At 59.4% G+C, this 22544-nt stretch overlaps 1 protein-coding gene across 2 annotated transcripts in view; it reads right to left on the bottom strand.

Annotated features, from left to right (window-relative positions):
* Window positions 1–3613: 3613 nt before the first annotated feature.
* CEP170B (centrosomal protein 170B) overlaps window positions 3614–22544 on the bottom strand; it is a 32084-nt gene continuing 13153 nt past the window's right edge. Inside the window, exons 6-19 of one of the 2 annotated variants that reach the window (XM_003902338.4) lie at window positions 20677–20815; window positions 17915–18019; window positions 17239–17712; window positions 16198–16916; window positions 15694–15867; window positions 15106–15196; window positions 13246–14949; window positions 11470–11608; window positions 7245–7404; window positions 6710–6853; window positions 6525–6613; window positions 5982–6075; window positions 5772–5823; window positions 3614–5651 (exon numbers count right to left, since the gene is read on the bottom strand). In XM_003902338.4, coding sequence (XP_003902387.2) covers window positions 5404–5651; window positions 5772–5823; window positions 5982–6075; window positions 6525–6613; window positions 6710–6853; window positions 7245–7404; window positions 11470–11608; window positions 13246–14949; window positions 15106–15196; window positions 15694–15867; window positions 16198–16916; window positions 17239–17712; window positions 17915–18019; window positions 20677–20815 — 4332 coding nt within the window. In that variant the 3' untranslated portion in view covers window positions 3614–5403. Of the gene's footprint in view, window positions 5652–5771; window positions 5824–5981; window positions 6076–6524; window positions 6614–6709; window positions 6854–7244; window positions 7405–11469; window positions 11714–13245; window positions 14950–15105; window positions 15197–15693; window positions 15868–16197; window positions 16917–17238; window positions 17713–17914; window positions 18020–20676; window positions 20816–22544 lie in introns of both variants that reach the window. The other variant, XM_009212378.4, reaches the window with a different exon arrangement.

The raw sequence follows: 22544 nt of genomic DNA on the forward strand, positions 1-22544 counted from the left end.
CGTAATCCCAGCACTTTGGGAGGCCAAGGCGGGTGGATCGTTTGAGGTCAGGAATTCAAGACTAGCCTGACCAACATGGTGAAACCCCGTCTCTACTAAAAATGAAAAAAAATTAGCTGGGCATGGTGGCACATGCCTGTACTCCCAGCTCCTTGGGAGACTGAGGCAGGAGAATGGTGTGAACCCGGGAGGCGGAGGTTCCAGTGAGTTCGCACCACTGCACTCCAGCCTGGGCGACAGAGCAAGACTCTGTCTCAATAAATAAATAAATAAGTAAATAAATAAATAAAGCGTTAGAATGTCTTTACATTGTCCAGGAAGTGATGAAAGTACACATTTACATTAGGCCCTGATAAGTGAAGGATGAATTTTATAATTGTAAATGATTTTATAATTGTAATTGTATAATTGCCAGAAAGTAGTAAAAGAACAATTCATATTAGACCATAATTAGTGGAGGATTAATTTTATAATTGAGTAATTGCTACTAGTACAATAAAAGTATGACTAACAAGCAAATTGGAGGATGTAAAATAAAAAATTTTAATTAATTCTAAAAAAGGAAAAAAAGGGAGAAAAAAGAACAAATAGCAGATGTAATATAGCAGATTTAATCCTAAGCACATTGATAAATATAATAGGTGTATACTAAAAATACTCCAATTAAAAGAAATATTGTCAGACTGAATATTTTAAAACAAGCCCCACAAGAAATTTCGTTAAAAGGATAGAAATTCTTTGAAGTGAGTTGGTTTAAATAAATAAATAAAAGGATGGAAAAGATAAATCATGATAACATTAACTAGAATAAAAGCTGGCATGACTATAATAATATGAAACAAAATGGACTTCAGATAAAAAAATAACTACAGAAGACTTCATAATGATAAAACGGCTCATCGACCAGTAAGTTAATAATTCTAAATTGCATGCACCTAATAGCATAGCTTTGAAATACATAAAGAAAAACTTAAAGGCTGGGCGCAGTGGCTCACATCTGTAATCCCAGCACTTTGGGAGGCCAAGGCAGCAGATCACTTGCGGTCAGGGGTTTGAGACCAGCCTGACCAACATGGCGAAACCCCCGTTTCTACTAAAAATACAAAAATTAGCCAGGTGTGATGGCGCGTGCCTGTAATCCCAGCTACTCGGGAGGCTGAGGCAGGAGAATCGCTTGAACCCGGGAGGAGAAGGTTGCAGTGAGCCAAGATCACACCACTGCACTCAGCGAGACTCCATCTCCAAAAAAAAAAAAAAAGAAAAGAAAAGAAAAGAAAAGAAAGAAGGAAAGAAATTCCCTTATAATTGATAGCTTAAGGAAGAACTTAAAATTACGCCACAGGCCACTCCTGCTTCTGGCCATGAGCGACAGGAGTACAGGATGGGTTCGCCTTCTCACCCGGACCAGTGAGAAAACCAGACACGAGCTTTGCTGCAGGAGGGAAGGCAGGGCAGTCGGGCTCACCTCATTTCTTTCCTTTCTTGGCATCACGGTCCTGTGCTGCCTGCTGTCCAGTGTCTGAAAACTGCCATTTCACATATTTTGTCATTTTCTCACTGTTCAAGGTGAGAAGGCAAATCCATCCTGTACCCGTTACTCACGGCCAAAAGCAGAAATGGCCTGTGGCATGATTTCAAGTTCTTCTTCAAGCTAAATCATGACAACCTTCTCAGTAAAATTTTATTTTAAGCACAATTTTATATTTGAGAGTAAAAACAGTTTACTATCTTTTTTGGTCATGATTTGACTGGCCATCATTTCTTTGAATTTTTCTGAAAAATTTATCTGAAAAAGAAACCATTAATTTTTGCATGGAAAAGGTGTGGGCTTCATTCTGTCTAACGGTTTCTTATATTTGTCACTAGCAAGATTAACTGGACACAAACCACATGTGTGCTTCACTCACTCCTGCAAATGACCCAAGACCCAAAGCAGGCCCTGAGCCACCGAGCGCCCCGTGTCCCACAGGGATCTCTCTCCTCAGTTCCAGTCCCTGACTGCATTCTCCAACTGTCACCTGAGCGGCTCACCCACTGACCCCACGTCTGGACCACTTGGGCCAGGAGCTGGGCATGTCCTTGGCCCTCTCTGCCCCTCCACCGGGGACACTGCCTCTTCAGGTTCCAGCCTCTCCACGCGGCCCATCTGCCCTCCACCGCCTCCTCCCGCAGCCCCTGTGCCCTTACTCCCAGTCAAAGCCCTCCTCTCTCTGACCAGACAAGAAACGAGAGAAGCTCGCACTCCTTAGGGGAGGTCCTGGAACGTTGAGCCCACCAAAACAAATCTCTGCCCACTGGCCCCCTGGGCCCAGCCCCACCCTAAGGCCAGCGCCCCCCTGCACCTTCTGCAGCCGTGAGCCCCGGGGTGTATGTTCAGGCTGACTTTCCAGTGGGCCCTGGGTCTCTGGGAAGGCCCGTTGAAGGGCCCCGCTCAGAAGGCCCTCAGGGGTCTGCTGCCCAGACTAAGGTCTCAGTGACTGGGCCAGCAGTGACCACCTCAAGTGTGGCCCTGGGAGTGGCACTGAGATGGTTCAGATGGCAAGGCAAGGTGTGGAGGCCCCCAGTGGCCGCATGAGGCCTGTGGAGCCCAGTCCTCAAGTTCTTGGTGGGCCGCTCGGCTCAACCATCCCCTTGCAAACTCAGATGCGTCCCCAAGGACAGGCGAGGGTGGCATCATAAAGACAGTCCACCCAGGAACATCTGGCGGTCCACAACCATCACAGGGAGTGGAAGGACGAGGGGCTCGGAGCAGCTGGACAGCTGGGCTGCGGAGGTAAAAAGCCCGCCCTGCTACTCCTGCCAGGGTCTCAAGGTCAGCCTCGCTGAGGACCTGAGCCGCTGCCGGGTAGCCTGGCAGCCCGACAGCACATCAGTGCCGTGGGGCCCGCCCTGTGGCTGAAGGTGGACAGCGACCTCCGACACCTCCAGTGACCCGGGTGTGATGGGTGCCAGTGACGTGACGCAATGACGGGCAGTGGGTGTCCTCCAAAGCCGTAGCAGGGAGAAGGAACTGCGGCAGGAGGTGGCGCTCACCGCACGGCAGCTGTGTGCCTGCTCACTGCCTATTTTTATGCAGGATGAGCGAAGTTTTAAACAGCGCTCTCGGCCGGGCGCAGTGGCTGGGCTCACGCCTGTAATCCCAGCACTTTGGGAGGCCGAGGCGGGCGGATCACGGTCAGGAGATAGAGACCATCCTGGGTAACACGGTGAAACCCCATCTCTACTAAAAAATACAAAAAATTAGCCGGGCGTGGTGGCGGGCGCCTGTAGTCCCAGCTACTCAGGAGGCTGAGGCAGGAGAACAGCGTGGACCCGGGAAGCGGAGCTTGTGGTGAGCCGAGATCGCGCCACTGCACTCTAGCCTGGGAGACAGTGAGACTCCGTCTCAAAACAAAACAAAAAAACAGTGCTCTTGGATGCTGTCTCACTGAAGAGTTTTCATAAATTAGCTCTTCCGTTTCTTAGGAGTAAACATCTGGAAATGCTGCTTTCTAGCCCAGGCCGCCCCCTGGTGGCAGCATCTCTGAATTGCAGCCTCCCCTGGTCTGTCCTACATGCAGGCCCCACCCATCCCAAACACCATGGATAGAGAAGCAAGGCCAAGGTGACAGGCTCCAGCGTGCTGCCATGTGATAGAAGAATGATTTATTAGAACAAATTCCATGACAAATCATATAAAATAACCATTTTCCGAAAGACAGCCACAAGACCACCTGAGAACGAATGTACAGTGAACCCTCCGAGAAGCCTGGCAAACAAGGACCATTCCCAGGCAAAGGCTGGAGGGGGAGGAACAAAGGAGCTCAGCGTGGGGAGGAGCAGGAACTTGTGAATTCAAAACATTGCACTGCCACTGCTGAGGGGTGGGAAGGAGCCGTGGATGAAGAGTGACCACTTCATGTCCAGGGGCAGGCGGGGTGGGCAACTGAGGCATGCAGGGGTGGGCAGCAGCCCGGTGGGCCGGACTAGCACCTCCTCCATATAGACAGCAGGCTCTTGGGGCAGGGACCAGGGGGAGACACCTGCCCCCCCGCCCCCTCCACACGTAAACATCAGGTGGGCCGCAGGGCTCAGAGGCACAGAACCCGTACACCCAACCCCAGATCAGCTAAAAGTAAACAGGGGACACAAACCACCCACTTCCAGCCTCCAGCCCCCAGCGCCGCTCCCCCAGCAGCTGGCCCTGTCCAGGTCCGACTCTCGTACCAATGCCAGGTGGGGTATGGAGCTCACCTACGCCAGTCTGGTCCAGGTGGGACACCCCCCACGTCCATCCCCACCAACCACGGCCAATGGGCTCTTTGGCTTAGAGGCTCTGGCAACACGGGCTGCCCCAGCAGGGGCCATGGCAGAGGGGCCAAGCTCTGCTCACCTGCCATGTTCCCAGCTGAAAGAATCCTGAGAAAACAACAGTTCCTGGGCCCGTCCCTGCCCCCATGCCCACTTGAGGCCTGATGGCATGAAACCAAAGGGGAGGGCGTGTGGTGCAGGCCAAGCTGCGGGCTTCTGGAAACCCGGCTTCCAGTCACTTTGGTTGTGCACTCACCCCCGCCTGAAGGGCTGCCACGCACCTGGCTGTGCCCAGGCCCTTGGAAGCCCAAGTACAGAGGCCCATAGCCCCTCACGGGGACATGCCCCACAGTCCTCACAGTGCAGCATGGAGGCGCCTGGACTAGCCGAGTGCATGGGAGTGGGGGGGTATCTGTACCTGTGTGCATGGCTCAGCTCTCAACCAGCCCCCGGTCCACACCCAGGAGGGCTCCATGGGACAGCCCCAAGCTCAATGGGTTTGGCAACTGTGTTGGCACCAAAGGCTGGAAGCAGTGGGGCTCCTGCCTATAAAAGGCCTGGGGCCAGGTGGGAGCCACCAGGGCAAGTGCCCTGCCATCTTAGATAGTCCCAGGACAGGTGAGCCTGCCCCAGCTCCATGTCTGGCACCAAATGACCCCACAGTCGACCTCTCTTCCTCTGCATGGCCGCAGGCCAGTACAAAGGGGTATGGCAGGTTAGTGCCTGGTGGAGCCAGTCAGGCCTGGAGGGGGCACCTGCAATGGCACCAACAACTCTTTCCTTTAAAGCTAAAGACAAAAATAACAGTGATGAAGAGGAGGTGGGGTAATGCCCTTGAGGGCTTGACCTTGGCAGCAGCCTGGCCAGGAGCTGGGCCAGAGACCTGTAGGGGGTGGGGCGGGGGTGGGGATAGCCACAGGGCTGGACAGGGTGAGTAGGGTGCTGGCTGGGAGCTGACGAGGGAGCAAGGGCGTGGGAGGCACCCGCCCACGGGGATATGGCACATGTGGGGGTCTTCAGGGAGAACCACCTGCGGCCAGGCAGGCGGGTGTGCGGCGGACGGGAGGCAGAGACGCACACGCACAGGGAAGCCAGCCTGGCCGGGTCCGGGGCCTAGATCAGGAACCTCTCGGCATCAGGGAGGAAGGTGGGGTCCGGGAGGCTGGGAGGCCCACAGCTGACCCGCTGTGGGAAACTCCTCAGCGGCAGGGCTGGCAGCAGGGCCTCAGCTGAGGCGGGCGAGGGTGGGCTCTGGGCAGCCACACGGCCCTTCCCCAGCCCCGGCTGTGCAGAGCTGGCCAAGCTCCTGTTTCCTGTGAGCAGGTCCAGGCTCCCACTGGGGTCCACGATGGCATTGATAACTGGAGGTGGGGAGGGAGGGTCAGGCTGCGGATCCAGTTCACCTGCTGCCACCCTGTGAGTCAGGGTTCCCCACAAGGCCCTGCCAGCCTCCCTCACTGTCCTGGGCTTGGGCCACTCACCTTCCAGCTGCTTCTGCACCCGCCTCAGTTCCTTCAGGATGGAGCTGATTTCCTGGAAACATGGCAGGAAGGGAGGTGGAGTCAACTTCTGAGGGGCCGCAGCCCCGCCCCGGGGCTCTGGGTACAGGAGCTGGGACAAGGTTTAGGGCCAGCCGGGCAAAGTCAGGCTGGCTGGGGGCGGGCCCAGGGGCACCGGGCCCCGGCGCTCACCTTGTTAGACGTCTTCAGGATGGGCACCTCGTTCTCAGCGTTGATCCTGGCTTCCAGGTCCTCCCAGGCTCTCCCTGTGTTCTGAAAGAGGATCCTGTCCGAGGCAGGGGAGGCAGAAATGGGGGGACAAGGACAGGGATGACAGAGCTGAGGCACAATTCTCCAGACCTCCTCTGCTATGGTGAAGTTCATCCCACCCCACCTGGGCCTAAGGGGAAAACTGAGGCCTGATGCATGACCTGGGCTAACGGGCACCAAATTCCCATCTGTGTGTCTAACACTGGGCGGTGGGGAGGGCTGGGCCCAGGATGAGGGCTAGGAGAGATGGGGAGGAAGGGCCACCCTGGAGGCGCTGGCTCCTCTGAGTTCAGGGTCTGCCTGCTGGGAGCCGCATACACGTGCACACAGGAGGGCTGGCTGCACGGGTGCACACGAGTGTACCCATAAAACCACTGCCCTTGAGGGATTCAGCCAGGCCTGAGTCTCAGCTCATGCAGCTCTGTTGGTGTCCGGGCATCCACCTCAGCCGGGAAGCTGACTCACTTCATCTTCTCGGCAAGGTGCTCCGTGTTCTCACGGATGGCCTGCGACAGCTGGGACACCGGGTTCAGCATCAGGTTATCAAAGATCACCTACAAGAGCCCGGCATCAGCATGGCCCCTGCCCTCGAGGAGCCCTGCCCTTGCTCCCCCCGACACCCAGCTCCGTGGCGGCAGTGGGCACCATGCCTCCTCTCGGTTCCGAGGCCGTGTCTTGTTGGCCAGGGCGTCCTCACAGCTGTCGTTCATGTTCTGGTCAAAGTCCCGAGAGTTCAGTGAGCCAGGAGGCACCTTCTGGAAGTTGAGGCTGGCCTCAGGGATGCGCTGCACCAGCTGCAAAAGGGAGGGCCGGCACCGTGGGCCCCGGGCAGAGGCTCCTGCCAGGCTGTGGCCAGCTGCACCTCCCTGCTCCGGTCCGGCAGGTGGACACAGCACACCCACCTTCCATCTGTGCAGGGTCCCTCCTGTGTCCCTGCCCCGCCAGGAAGGCAGCTGGGCTGGGGATGACGGCACAGTCAAGCCTGACTCAAGCGCCGCGAGCTCCCCAGACCTTGAGCTCTCCGGTGGCCGTTTGGGGCGCTGACCCAGGGGGACACGCTCCAGCTCACCAAGGGGGCATGCGCAGCAGGGCCTCAGCCGAGGCATGCAAAGGGCTGTGGGGACCTGGACTGACCTTCCTCGAGGGTGGCTCTGGCACAGGGGCCTCAGAAAGCCTGGGGCTCACCTCCTCCCGGGCAGAGATGGTCGAGGCGGGGGTGCTGGGCATGGTGCTGAGGGAGGCGCTGTGGGCAGGCCCCGAGGAGCCCAGTGTGTCACCGTCCCCAGCCACATCATGGATCTCCCGGGCTAGGATGGCCACGTCCTTCACCAGCGTCTGGCTCAGCCTGCAGCCGGCAGGAAAGACGGCAGGTTCTGCACAGAGGAAGTCGGGGCAGCAGGGGCCAGACAGGCCTCAAAGTCCCTCCCAGCTCCCAGGCAGCTGCCGGCCAGAGGTGGGGCCTGGGGGAGGTGCTCCCCAGCCTGGCCCCAAACACTGGCCTAGCCACTGGTTACACAGGCACTGGCCATGGCCCTACAGGGAGGCCCAACTCCCCTCAGCCACAAGGAGGGATGGTGAGGGGCTGGGATGGAACCTGAAAAGAAGGGTGCACAGAGACCCCTGCTGGTTCTGGGGCAGGCCACACCTCCTCCCTCTCTGGTCCCCCAGGGCCAGCATCACAGCTGCGGGGCCCAAATGGGATGGATGGGACTCAGCCATAGAACGTGTGGGTGCCACGGGCGTCCAGCTCTGCAGGCAGAGAAACTGAGGCAAGGAAGGGAGTGGGCTGAGGTCACAGCAACTAGAGCCTGGCACTCCTCACACTGAGGGTAGGGGCTGGGCAGAGGGTGCGGCAGGCAGATCCAGAGAGGCAGGGGACCCCTTGCAGGTCAGTGAGGCCAGTGGCAGCTCAGCCTAGCCCCTTGCTCAAGCCTTGCCAGCTCAGTCCCCCTAGGATGTGCCGAGGGGGCACAGGCCTCCACCCTGCCGAGATAACAGACACTTCCCAGCGAGGACAGGGGCCTGCGGGGGCCTGAGCAGCTCCCCGCCCTCTGCTGGAGCACACAGCCTTGTCGCCTCTCCTGCCGGCCCCTTAAGCACCTGGGCCACCAGCAAGTCCTGCCCCACTTAGGCCTTCAGCCCAGGCCTTGGGGACCCAGGGTCCCTGTCACTGTCAACCACCCATCCTCATGGGGACAGGCCCTACCCCAAGCCTCCTTGGCCCCCACACTGGCAGTCACCCAAGGAAGAGACCACCCTGAGGACCCTCCCCCTCCCCTTGCCAGATGCTGGCACGACCAGAGAAACAGCCCCAGCGCCCTCTGCCCAGATGGCCTTGCGCAGTCCACTGGCTGCCCTGGCCTCACTCAGGACTGGGTCCACCCTTCCACATCAAAACAAAACATGGAAGCCATCCCTATACCTCTGGGTGACACCAACTGGCACATGCCCCTGGCCCTCGGGCCCCTGCCCAGCACTCTCTGGCCTCCTGCCCCTGGCACATCGCATGCTCCAGCTCACCCACTGTGGAAGGCAGAGAACTCCAGAAACTCACATGGGCCCCCCATGTCCCCTTCTGCTCTCAGGCCTGGAAACCCCCTTCTCACCCAGGTGCAGTGTCTCTGTCCAGAGCCCCAACCCTATGCCCACTTCCTCAGCTGATGGCAGCCTTCTTCCCTACACTCCTATCAACACCTCAAGCATCCCAAGAGCCCTGTCCCCAGTCCCCATCTTTCCAAGCCCCCCAGGTCCTCCCCACCAACTTCATGCTGCTCACAGCCTCAGGTGCCTGCGCCTCCAACCCAGTGTGGGCCACTCTCTAAGGGCTGCCTGCTCCTGGCCACCTCCTTCCAGGTGCCTCATGGGCTTCAAGCTCAGCATCCTCCACAACAAACACTTGCCATCCCCCTGGTCCTGGGACCTCCCCTGCCTGCCCCCACAGCCTTTCAAGGCCTGCCTTTGCAGTACTGACCACTGCTTGGCAAAGACCACTCTCACTCCCACCCAACTCCCTACCCCATCCTCCCCAGTGCCTGGCCTGGAGAGGGCCCTGTTACTGAATGACCACATGAAGGAGTTCATTTCTAATCAAAACCATTGAGGAGGCCCTCCACCTCCTGGGAAGATCTGCATCTACCCACCCACTCATCCATTCATCGATGATTTATTTATCGACGACGATCGATGATGATGATCGACGACGATCGATTTATTGATCGATCGACGACGATGATTATATCATCTATCACGCATTTACGATCGATCGACGACGGACATTGATCGTGATTTCGCCGACGATGATGATCGACGACGATTCATCGATGATCGATCGATCGACGACGATCGACGACGACGACTTACGATGATTTATCGAGAGATTCATGATCTGACGACGACGGATCGACGTGACGAGCCGATCGACGACCGACGACGCCGACGACGATGATGATGATGTCGACGATCGACGATTTACGAGATCTGTTTCATCGACGAGGATTTCGACGACTTAATTTTATCGCATTTCATTTATCTGTCTACCGACGACGGAGATTACATTTATCTTATCGACGCATTTATCCGTCTACTTTATTTATTCACTTACTTCTATCTTATGATTCATTACTTTACTTATCTGCTCTTACTTGTATTCATCTTACTTCTTTATTCATCTTATCTATCTACTTGGGGTCATTATTCATTCATACTTATCTTATCTTACGCATCTACTCTGTATTTTAATGCATTTTACTTATTTTATTCATCTATCTTACTCTATTTTACTTTATATTTATCATCTTACTTCCATTCATTCACTTACTTATCTATATTTTATTTACTCTACTTTCACTATTCAAGGTTTTACTTATTCATCTTACTTCATTTCTATCTATCTTATCTTACCTACTCTTATCTTAATTCATCTGACATTCACTCTACTTACTTTATATTCATTCATTCTATATCTATACTTTACGTATTTCATCTGTCTATTTGTTAATTCACCTACTTTCATATTCATCTATCTTATATTTTATCTATCTTACTTACTTTTACTTATTCACTCTTACTTCTTACTTTTATCATCTATCTATCTTATCCTACCTACTTTACTTCATTCTACTACTCTATCTTATCTATATATCTATCTACTTTCATTTATCTATCTATCTTTCACTCTATCACTTACTATATTCATCTATCTACCTCCACTTACCATCCATCCATATCCATCCACCTACCTTACCTACTTTCACTTCATCCATCCATCTTATCCACCCACTTACCTATTCTATCTATCCATCCACTCACTTCACTTATCCATCCATCTTACTCTACTTCATTCCATCTACCGCATTTAATGACCCATCCATCCACCGCATTTACTTATCCATCCATCCACGTATCACGCCACTTTACTTTATCCATCACTTCTAATTTATCTATCCATCCATTCTACTCTAACGTACTCTACTTCACCGCATTCACGTACCTTGTGCAACTTTATCCATTCAATGCAATTTTCTACCTACCATTCATCTATCATCTACCTGTACCTACCTTTATCTATTTTCCATTCTTCATCTATCTACCTACTCAGTCTCTGCCCACCCGCACCTCTCCTATCCATCCACCTATTCATCTACCCACCCATCTACTACCTACCCACCCATCCACCCACCCACCCACCAACCTCTCCCGTCCATCCACCTATTTATCAACCCACCCATCGACCCATCCATCCATCCATGCTACCCCCCACCCTCCCATCCATCCACCTATTCATCTACCCACCCATCTATCTACCTACCCATCCACCCACCCACCCACCAACCTCTCCCATCCATCCATCTATCCACCTATTCATCTACCCACCCATCTACCCATCCATTAACCCACCCAGCCACCCACCAACCTTTCCATCCATCCTTCCATCCATCCATCCAACCTCCACCCATCCATTCATTCATCCACTTATTCATCCATGCAGCTATCAACCTGCCCATCCATCCATCCATCCAACCACTTACCCACCCAGCCATCTACCCACACAGAAATGTATCCCATCTACCCACCCACCCACCATCCTATCCATCCATCCACCCACCTACCCACCCAGCCATCCAGCAACCTATCCATCTACCCACCCACCCGACCATTCATCCATCCACCTGCCCATCCATCCATCTACCCACTCACCCACCCACCCTCCTATCCATCCATCCATCCATCCATCCATCCATATCCATCCATCCATCCATCCATCCAGCCAGCCAGCCAACTGCCGTACCATCTATCCACTCAAGAAGGGAGCTCCCAGCCTGGTCCCTGCCCTCAGGGTGCTCTCACTCGAGAAAAGGCACCAGCACTCAGTGGATTGACCCAGGGGATATACTCTGAATGGGTTGCTCACCTGGCGATCTCTGCAATCTCTGCCGTCTGCACGATGAAACCATAAGGGTCAGGTTCCTCCTCATCATCGTCCGTGTCCCGGGGACCGGGGACCCGGGAACGAGCCCGACTGGAGCTGCCAGCCCTCGGGGTCTGAGTGGCTGTTGAGGTGTGGGAGCGTGTGTGTTTGGGGGAGCCGTGGCGGGAGCCGTACTCCTCCTCAGAGGTGGACGTGTAATCCGAGCCCTGCTGCCGGCGCCGCGTGTCTTGGTGAGTGAATTGGTTTCAGAAGCAAGAACAGAACAAAGCAGCACTCAGCACCCTGTGGCAGTCCCAGGGTCCCTGTGGGCGAGGGCTCAGTGCTGCAGGGCTGGGGAGCGTCAAGGCTGGTGCCCCAACCCAGTAGCCCTTCATTGTAGCATCAACAGCTGCTGAGCTCCAGGGGCCACAAGGCCCCCACCAGCCCAGGGGCACATGCAGGGAAGGCAGCCTGGTGCTCCCAGGCCAGTGGCTGTGACCCAGGAGCAGTCTGCACCTGATTAGGTGGGAAACCCCCTTACAGGTGGTGGGAAAGCAGTGCCTGGCAGACGCCAAAACAGAGTAAACCTCCCCACCAGGACTTGCTCTGGCCCAGGCTGGACCAGACAGACAGGCAAGGACCAGTCAGAGCCCGAGCAAGGCCACTGCAGCCCCTCCCTGGTGCCTGCTTCAGTTTGTCAGGCCCAGTGCTTCAGGTTCCACCCCTGCTGGGCGGAGTCCTAGCCTCCTCACCAGCCCTGCTCTGAGAGCCCGGCAGCAGCTGCGCACCTGCACCATAGGTGGGGATGATGGCCAGCCGCATGCTTGGATCAAACATTACCAGTGCACCACGTGGGGTAGGGATGGCAGGCTCCACAAAGCAGGGGTGACCCTCGGCCCCAGCCCACCCCTTCCTCCAGCAAACCCTGCCTCAGCCTCCAGCCACGCGCAGGGCCTGCCCGGTGCAGCCAGCAGTTGGGGCGGGGCCATGGGAGGACCCTGGGAGTTGGGGAAGAGACTCCACTGGGATCATGGGTGGGTAGGTGGGAGCACAGGGCAGAAGGCAGTAGCAGCAACACCTTGGCCTCAAACCAATCCACTCGCAGGACAGCTCAGCTCCCTCGGCGGGCGGGGTGGGCCCCGCTCTGCAGACGCGGATGTCTGGCCACCCCAGGTAGGAGGCCAGCTCTGGTGGCCACAGAGGACCATCCCTGCTTGCTGTGCCCATGGACATCTTGGGGGCAGGGCTCTGCTCACAGCCCTCCCTCCCTCCCTGGCCATGGGGCCTGCGGACTCAGAAAGGTGTTAGAGCAGCTACCAGCAGGGGGCACAGGTGTACCTGGCACCCTTCACTGAGCCACAGTACTGCGGCAGAGATCCACAGGAGTGCCCTCCCCAGGCCTAGGGCCCCAGGCCCATGGGCAGATGGCGTGGGGACCGCAAGGCACCAGGGGCCTGAGCCAGGAGTACAGAAGAGTGGGGAGGGCCAGTCTGGGCTTCGGGGCCCTGAGGCCCACCCTGGGGGACGGAAGGCCCCCACCACGCCAGAGATGGTTAGGGTGTTCAACCCACATCAGGGCACTGCGGGCCCTGCCCTCAGCCATGCACATGTGTGTGTGTACGTGAGTCCAGCAACACATCTACCCCAGCTTTGGGAACAAAGGCTCCTCTCATGCCAGGACCAGGGGCCCACAGCCAACACTCAGCTGGCATCCAGGATGCTGCAGACCTACTGGCAGCTCTGCCTTGGCCCTGGCCTCCCACCTGCCCTGGCACTCACTGGAGGTGTATCGAGCGCTGCCCGAGCGGGCTCTGCTGAAGGGCTGGCGGGGACCCGTGCTGGTGGCTGTGGTGGCAGCCTTCCTGGCGACAGCCCGTGCTTCGGCCATGGTGGGCTTGCGGCTGGCACAGCACAACTCCACACTGCGGCCAGAGAAGCTGGTGCGGGCAGGGGCTGCCTCGGGGTCACTAGTCCCTGTGAAGGAGCCGGCCCGCTTCCGGGGCATGGCCAGGATGTCCAAGCGCGACAGCTTCTTGGCCTGCTCAGCAGCTGGCCGGCCCACAGGCTCAGGGTTGCCCAGGGATCCCCGCTCACCATCCGCGGCCTCAGTGTCTGAAGCATCCCCCAGCCGGGCCCGCCTCAGCCGGGAGGCCCGTGTGGGGCGAGGGGTGGACAGGCTGTTGGAGCGGGTCAAGGCCTGCGGCCCCTTCTGGGAGCTGGCTGAGCTGCGGCTCTGCTCCTCCCGGGCAGCGGGGGATGGCGGTGGGGCTGCTGGTTTCCGGCGAGACCCGAGCCGTCCTGCCCCGGTGGCCTCAGGGGTTTCATGGTTGGAGGCCATCACCTCTGAGCTGGGTGGGTGGGCGAGGACAGGGCTACGCTCCTCACTGGGCCAGTCCAGGGACCCTCGGGGCCTGTGGCCACGCCTTATGGCTGAGCGCCGTACTGGCTCTCCACGGCCCATGTCCGTCGGGCCAAGTGGGTGGCGCTGTCTCTCTGAGGGCTGCTCACGGGCACTGCTCAGGGTGGTGCCTCCTGGGTCCTGTGCAGCTGGCGGGGATGGCGACATCTCCTTCTGTGCCCGCAGGGGCTGCGGGGTTGTGGGGCTGGGTCCGCTCTTGCCACTGCGCAGGCTGACCGTGCTGGCAGTGTCCACGTCTGAGTCCCCAGACATGGCGTCCTCCAGCGGCCTTGGAGTGCTGCCCCCCTCACACTCGGCGTCCACAGAATTGGAGAGGAGTCGGGCCTCCAGGGCCGCCAGGGCCGTCTCTGTCTCCTTCAAGATCAGGTGGGTGTCCTGGGAGTGGAAGTCCATGCGTGCGGCCCTGGTAGCAGCCAGGTCCTGTAGAAGTGGGTGGCTGGAGATGTTGGGGGGCTTGCCAGGCGCTGGGGGACCACTGGCTGGCTCCTTAGTGAAGCTCTCTTGCCGGAGGAAGGGTGGGGCAGGGCCATCGGGTTCTGGGGACCGTCCAGGCCGTAGCTGGATGACCATTCTCCCATTGGCACTGACATAGATGCCATCCCGTGCTGGGGGGCTGGGCTGGGCTGCCTGCCCTAAGCCCTCCCCATCCCCTGGAGCCGTAAGTGGTTTCCTAGGTAACACAGCATCCCCATCCTGGTCCCCAATGAAGAAAGAGGTGGGAGTTGACTCCCCAGGGGCCCTTGGTGAGCACCGACCCCTGCTCCATGTGGGCCCCTCCTGGGGGCTCCTGCGTCTGCTGTCCCGTGGCTCCACCCCTGGCTCAGGGCCCCGGCCCCCGTCCGAACCACTGGCATCGCTGAGGCTGTCAGGGTCCAACTCCTCCTGGCCGAAGAGGTGGCCGGGCTGCTCACTGCCCAGCTCCGGTGGCCCAGGCCCACTCCTCCTGCTACTCTCCGGGCCCGCAGGGCTGTCGGCCCTCTCACTGGGCAGCTGAGGGAGCCGTCGCCGCGTGCGCACAGGCAGGGACCCCTCCGGCTCCCCGCCTCTACGTTCCAGGCCATCCTCTGTGGAGCACAAAGGCAGCTGCTTACAGGGCTGCTGGTCTGCAGGCCCTCCATGCACAGCCTCCATGCACAGGAAGAGGCAGCCTGTGTCCGTGGTCAGTGGCCTGAGCCCCCCGGCCTGGCCCCTGACTCCCCTGCAGCACTGGAGCCACTTACCTGTGAGGCCCGGGTCTGAGTAGCTGTCAGCCAGGCTGGCCCAGCGGGACACCCACTTCTGACCCCCAGGGGAGCCCGGCAGCGGGAGGCCCTGTGGAGAGGAGGGTGGGAGTGTTTCCACGTGCAAGCCCAACGGTGAGGAGCAGGGGGTGCCAGGGAACAGGAGGGGCATCCAGAGCAGCCACCACCAGCCCCATGCATGCACGCCACCCTGGGCCTGCCGCTCGAGCGAGCACATGCCCCCGCAAAGGCAGCCAGGGGTCCCAGTTGCCTCGCCTGGACTTGCTCCAACGTGACCCCTGCCGGCCCGGCCCAGGCAGCCCCACAGAACTCAGTTCCAGGTTGGCAGAGCAGCCGTGGCCCTGTCCTGACCTCGGAGCCCGTTTTGCCCAGGACCTCAAATCAACACTGGGTCTGACACCTGGCCCCGATCCCTCCTCGTGGAAGCCCCTGTTCACCCTCCAGGTGAGCGTGCCCCTCAGGAAAGTCCAGTCTCGCCCCATGAGGGGTCTACTGTCCCCAGGCCCGGCTTGGACGCTGCCCTCTCCCTGCCCAGCCCCTCCTTGGGGTAGCCATCTGTGCTTGTACCTGGTGCTCCGCCTGGGGAGCCGCACCCAGTGGCCTGGAGGCAAACTCCTGCAGGAGCGCCATCCGCTGGGCCACGCCCCCATCACTAGACTCATCTCTGTCCCCTCTGATGACTGGGCGAAAGGTGGCCGAAGATGCCCTGGAGAGTTCAGGGGACTCCAACACCCCAAAGACCTGCCAAGAGGAAATGGTCCCAGGCACTGAGGGCCAGAGAAGCCCACTTCCCAACCCTCCACTGACACCGGCCACCCCCAAGCCATGGGGAGAGCAGGGACCTGGTTGGCCAGAGTGGTTGGTGGCCAGGACACACAGCCTGGCTATCAGCGGGACATGGGATATAGACCCAGCCCTGAGAAGGTGAGGGCAGGGCTGTGGGCAGCACCCCAGGCTCCCTCTTGCCCAGCTGGGCCAGAGGCAGGAGCCAGGGCTGGGTTGGAGCAGGACAACGTCCACCCACCTCCACCCTGGTCCCCATGAGGGCTCTCATTCGCCGCCGGGCCGCACCTGGTCGATCATCTTTCGGGCCTCCTCCACTTCCGTGTCCTGTGCCTCGGTCTCGATGGTGTATGTCCCTGCGTCACTGAGGCTGTCGTCCTCCTCCTGTTTCCGTGCCTTGGTCAGTTGGGGGTCGGTGGGGGCGGGCGGTGGGGTCGGGGGGCCCACAGGGCTGGTCCCACGGGGTGTCAGGGGAGCGGGCAGCACGGGAGGAACCTTCTCGGGGCTGGGCCTGGAGGCCGGGGAGCTCTCCCGCAGACACTGGGCCATGAAGTCCTGGGCCAGGCGGGAACGGCGCCCCACGCTTCCAAAGGGGCGGGCAGGGGTTCGGGAGGCAGGTGAGGGGCTGCCCAGCCGTTCCTCTGTCTTCTCCCGCTTCAGCGAGCCGGCCCTCTGTGGCCCCGAGCTGCGGCCCCCCGCCTGGACTGGGGCTGGGACACTGGGGCGGTCCCTATCGGCCGGTGTCGGGCCACGGCGCTTGTCGGCCTTGGGGTCCCCAGACGGGGTGTGCGTGAAGGATTGGGAGCGCTTCTTTCGGGGCGTGTCCTCGTCGAAGAACTCGATGACAAAGGCCTGCTGGTTATGTAGTAGCTCCTGGGGGTCCCGCTTGATCTGCCTCTGCAGCCGCACCTGCTCCCCACTGGCCTCCAAGGGCACCCCGGTGGCTGAGGCCGCCTTGGCCAGGGGGTCCTCTGAGTCACTCTGTGTGCCATCCTCGTGCTTGTGGCCTGGAGGGGACAGGGGACCCCACCTTGTCAGGCCAACAGAAAGGAAACAGCTGTGGATCTCAGACAGCCTCATCAACCCACGCCTGAGCTGAGTTGACAGAGCACCCTAGCCCTCAGGGCGCCCCCACACAGGGCAGAGAAGTACAACGGGAAGACACAGGACCAGACCCCTGATCAGGCAGGTGGCTCTTGGGCAATTAATTGAAAAACGGGAAGTCAACCCAGCTGAATGGGCCCCTCTGCATGGCAACGGTGCAGACCCAGCCAACGCCTGGTCCCCTGCCTGTCCCGGGACTGGCACGGCCGCCAGCTGGGCACTCACCCTTCAGGGTGCGGGTGTGGACAGGCAGGTCGCTCTTGGTGCTGTGGCGGTCATCCCCAGGGCCAACCCGGTGCAGCAGGCTCGGGTCATTCTGCACCAGCCAGTCGGCCACCTTGGTCTCAGCTGACACCATCTCGCCAGGTGTGGCCTCCTTGCCTGGGGGCCGCCGCTGGCGAAGGGAAAACTTGGTGATATGGTCCTTGATCTTCATCTTGCCGGGGCTGCAGTCATCAAACTCGATGGTGAAGGACGCGTGGCTCTGCACCACAGGGGCCGCTCCGACCCCACCTGCCTCTGCATCCTTCGTGGGCATCTCGTGTGCCGACACGTCGGGGGTCTGCGACGGCTGTGGGGTCTCCTTCGTGGGAATCTCGAAGTAGCTGGGCTCCCGCCGGAACGAGCAGCCCTGAGGCTCAGCGGGGGCGCGGAAGCCGTGGAGCTCCCCGTCTTGCTGCACTGGCCCCTTGGGACGCTCTGGTGTGGGAAGATGTCTTCAGACCCGGCCTCGGGGCAGCCACCTGCTACCACCCTCCTCAGCCAGGACCATCAACTCCACCCAAGATGGGGAGAGAGGCCCCATGTCCCCTGGAGTGGGCTCCTCAAACCCAGGCCATCCCCTTCACACACCACCCTCTGGGAGCCCTCAGGGTCTCACCAGCCTGGCCCCAGGACCAACCTGGGTAGGGCTCTCCCTGGCGCTGGGTGTCAGGCAGCGTGCTACCATCGTCCTCACCCCACCAGGAGGGCTGCCCGTACAGGGGCGTGCGGTAAGAGGCTGCCTCTGTGGAGGGAGCAAGAGTTCAGACCCTGTGTTGCTGGGGCCCCTAGTGTGAAAAGCAGAGAACTGGCACCCCAGGATAGGCTGGACTCTGGGGCAGGCCCCGGCATCGCCTCCCAGCTTGGCCTTGTGGCAGCCCAGGGCCCTACCTCTGTGGGGAATGTTGACTACCTAGAGTTCCGAGGTGGCTCACTGGCCCCTCCCTGCCTGGCCCCACCCTCCCCCACAAGTGCTTAAAGGCTCCCTGCCTGCCTGGCCCCTCCTCCCTGCCTGGCCCCTCCTCCCTGCCTGGCCCCTCCTGCCTGCCTGGCCCCTCCTCCCTACCTGGCCCCTCCTTCCTCCCCTCCGTGTGCTCAAAGGCTCATCCCCTGGGGCATGGTGGGCGCCCCCTCCAACACCATCCTGCAACCATGCCCTAGCCTTCGACCCCAGAGCCCACTGAACAGAGAGGACAGGAGGCCAGGGGGAGCCCACACCTGGGTCCAGCCACCTCCAAGGCTTGGTAAATAGTTCAGGCCACAAATGGGTGGCCCTGGGAGTGGGCAGCCACTGCAGTCTACATGGTCCCTGTGGCGTTTTAGTTTGTTTGCCTTAACAACCAGAGTGAAATTGTATATTTCAGATGGAATCTGACTTCTGACTCCCTCTGCAAAGCTGGCAGCCCAGCCCTTCCCGATGGCAGCAGTGAACAGAAGCAGCGTCCAGTGCCCTCAGGTCAGGGCGCTGGCCCTCATGCCCACAGTCTCCTTCCTGGGCCCTCCACTCAAGCTCTTTCTTTTTTTTTTTTTTTTTTTTGAGACGGAGTCTCGCTCTGCCGCCCAGGCTGGAGTGCAGTGGCCCGATCTCAGCTCACTGCAAGCTCCGCCTCCCGGGTTCCCGCCATTCTCCTGCCTCAGCCTCCCGAGTAGCTGGGACTACAGGCGCCCGCCACCTCGCCCGGCTAGTTTTTTGTATTTTTTAGTAGAGACGGGGTTTCACCGTGTCAGCCACGATGGTCTCGATCTCCTGACCTCGTGATCCGCCCGTCTCGGCCTCCCAAAGTGCTGGGATTACAGGCTTGAGCCACCGCGCCCGGCCCCACTCAAGCTCTTTCTATACTTGCTGGAGCCCAGGGGGCCTCTGCATCATGGCCACCAGCTGCTTACACTGCTGGGTGGACAGAGAGTTGGAGGCCGGTCACCTGTCAGGAACCATGTGCACACTGCGCTGGGGATGCAGGGCCCCTGAGAGGTGTCACACATGCCTTATCCCTCCCTGGGAACTCACCCTTGACCCAGGGTCATGCCCAGGGGCTGCTGAGGCAGGGGCATCTGCTACCAGGCAGTCTCCCCTCTGCTGCCGGCCCTGAACCCCTCCTTGGTCCCCAAAATGTGCTGCCCTCACTCTAACGGAGCCAAGGAGCCAGGCTGCCCAGCTGGCTGCACCTGTCACAACCTCCAGGACGGCTCCGCACCGCCGTCACCAGCTGCGTGTGTTTCACAGCCTGGACACCGACAGGTGCCCGGGGGAGCTCGGATGGCTTTCTGGAAAGCTTCCCAGTCCCCAGCGGTCTTCCATTCTGGGCGGGCCTGCATCCCAACCAGACGCCAGCAGCTGCGGCTGTACAACACAGATGTGTGGGCTGACGGCGGAACACGGCAGACGTGGGGCCAAAGCTGGGGGCAGCAGGGTGACCCTTCCTGGACCAAGGTGGGAGCAGGAGAAAGGGCGCCCGGATACACCCCTGTCTAACCAGAACTCAAGTCATACACTGGGGCCTCAGGCTTGGATCCCCCACCCCGACCCCTCCACACACGACCAGGCACTTTCTCACTCTCAGCTCCTTCCCCTCCCCTTGTGCCCACCGGACCGATGCAGACCCGGACCCTCGTGCAGCTGCCTTCCTCCCAGACTTCTGCCCACCCGCTGCACCGACTGCCGAAGGCACATATCAGGTCTCGTCAGAAACCACCAACCCCTGAGCCCTGCTGGCTCGGTCCGCAGAATCGAGTCCAAATGCCTGATATTAGGGAACATAGCCGCACCCCCCCCATCCCCTGCCTGTCACCACGAGGGACACAGGGTGCCCAGCTGGTGGTCCACCAACCCCACAAGAACTGTGGGCCCAAGGGGTGCAGGCATGCACAGGTAGGTGCGCACAGGGGTGAGCAGTGTGGGTATGCATGGATAGCTGTGTGTGTGGGGTGAGAGGTGAGGGATGTGGATGTGCACTGGTAGATGTGTATACAGGGGTGGGGGTGTGAGTGCACAGGGGTGAGCAGTATGGGCGTGCATGGATAGACCTGTGTACAGCAGTGAGGGGTATGGGCATGTATGGGTAGGTATGCATAGGGGTGAGTGGTGTGGGTGTGCATGAGTAGGGTGTGTATAACAAAGAGGGGTGCAGGCGTGCATGGGTAGGTGTGTACAGGAGTGAGCGGTGCAGGCATGCACAGATAGGTGTGTGCAATGGGTAAGGAATGTGGGTGTGCAAGGGTAGGTGTGCACAATGGGTGAGGGGTGTGTGTGTACAGGGGTATGTGTGTGCAATGGATGAGGGTATGGGTGTGCACGGCATATGCATGCACAGGGGTGAGGAGGGCAGGGAGGCAGGTGCAGGGCAGAGGGCCTGGCAGTAGCCCTGTGTGCGCGTAAAACTGCTCCACACTGCCTGGGCCTACCTGTTCCTGGTCTCCGGTCCCCCTTCTCCGGCCTGGGGTTTGGGGCCTCGCAGTACGGTGTGTGTTCCGGCAGCGCCTCGCTCCTCTTGGGTACCAAGCCCTTCACGCTTACCTGCAGCTGGCTGGTGTACTTCTCGTGCTGTGGGCAGGCCAGGCGGGGTGAGGTACTGGGCCCAGCCTCAGGAGGACCCCACAGGGGTGGACCCAGCCTCTCCTCTCCATCCACAGGGCCCAGCTATGACTCTGCATGTCACAAGCTCTCCCTAACGCTCCCTAAAAGAGCAGACAGAGCCTCAGCCTGCCCAGGTCACACAGCTCGGGTCCAGCTCAAGCCTGGGGAGGGGCAGCTTCCAGGGGAAGCAGGGGCTTGCTTGGGTGGGGCAGGGCAGAGCAGGCTGCAATCATCAGAGTGGGGGCCATCGGGTGGGCAGCAGGGCCACTTGTGCCATCAGACAGAACCTGGCTCCCTTAGGCCCTGCCCCTTGCAGGCTAGGGGACTCCATGCTGCTCAGAGATCATCCGAGGAGTGGGCTAAGCGCCCTGGCCCCACAGGGCTCCTGGGGTGCTCTGAGCCCAGCCCTGAATCTGTGCTCCATAACTCCCACACGAACAAGTGAGGGCGAGGAGACGCCCCTCCCACCTAGGACCCTCGCGCCCCCACAGGGGCCCTGGCCGTGCGTGTCCCCAGCACATGGGGGAAAGGGCACTCAAGGATGCCCACCCTTGAAGGCTGCCACCATCAGCCTCCAGCACCCTTCCTTCCTGCCTCTGGCCACCCCCCGATGGCGGTCTCATCAATATGCCGTGGGCAGCTTTTACCTCCCAAGGGGCTCCGACAGGGCGCCCGGCCAGGGTGGGCTGCGCGGGAGGAGACTGGAGAGACTGACAGGAACTCGGGGGGCCTTGGTCATGCAGCGTAAAACCCTTACAAACCCTCAGCCTAAGACCTTCAGATTTCAGCCTGGGAGACCTCAGATCCCCTCACCCTGAGAAGCAATAAATCCTCTCAGCCTGAAGTGACCCCAAATCCTGCCACCTTGAAGGACTCAAATCCGCTAACCTGGAGGGCACTTAATCCCCTGGGCATGAGACCCCAAAGCACCTCCTCAGCTTCAGAGACCTCAAATCCCTTAATCCAGAGGAACGCCAAATCCTCTAACACGTAGATCCTCAAATCCCCCGAGCCTAAGGAGCCCTAAATATCTCACTCACAGAGAGACCAAATTTCCCCAGCCTCAGAGACCCTAAACACTGTATAGAGACTCTTAATCCCTTCAGCTTCAAAGACTCCAAATAACTGTAACGTCAGAGAATCTAAAGCCCCTTATGAGACCCCAAAGCTCCTTAACCTGAGAGACACTCCCGAAAAGATGCTGGGGGGCTCAGGGGCTCTATACCCTCCTGGCCCTCTGAACGGGGCCCTCTGCTCCCAGGGAGGCTCCTGGCCCCCGCCTCAGCCCCCCTGTACTCTCCTGCAGGGTGATCCCAGCAGCTTCCTGGGCTCTGGCCACCCAGCTCACCCGATGAGCCGTTTGTTCTGTGAGCCAGAGCTAAACCCGCCGGCACCCAACGCTGCAGCTCACAAAGCCCAGGAGCTGCAGCAGGCTGACCATGCAGCCCGAATCCTCCCAGGCCCCTCCCAGAGCCCTGATCCTGCTGCATCCACAACAGTGGCGCCTGCGTCCCAGTGCCCCCGCCATCTGTCACTGCAGCAGGCTGGGGGTAATGACTACCTTCCCACCTGCCAGACTGGGCCATCTGGCAGGGCAGGACAGGCTGGCCTGACTCATGGCACCCACAGCCTGAACGGGGCGCCCCAAAGGCCTGGGGAGTGTTTGCTGGGGAGATGGCAGTGGGAGCATGGTAGG

This window comes from Papio anubis, chromosome 7, assembly GCF_008728515.1.
Source record: "Papio anubis isolate 15944 chromosome 7, Panubis1.0, whole genome shotgun sequence".
Classification (NCBI taxonomy): Eukaryota; Metazoa; Chordata; class Mammalia; order Primates; family Cercopithecidae; genus Papio; species Papio anubis.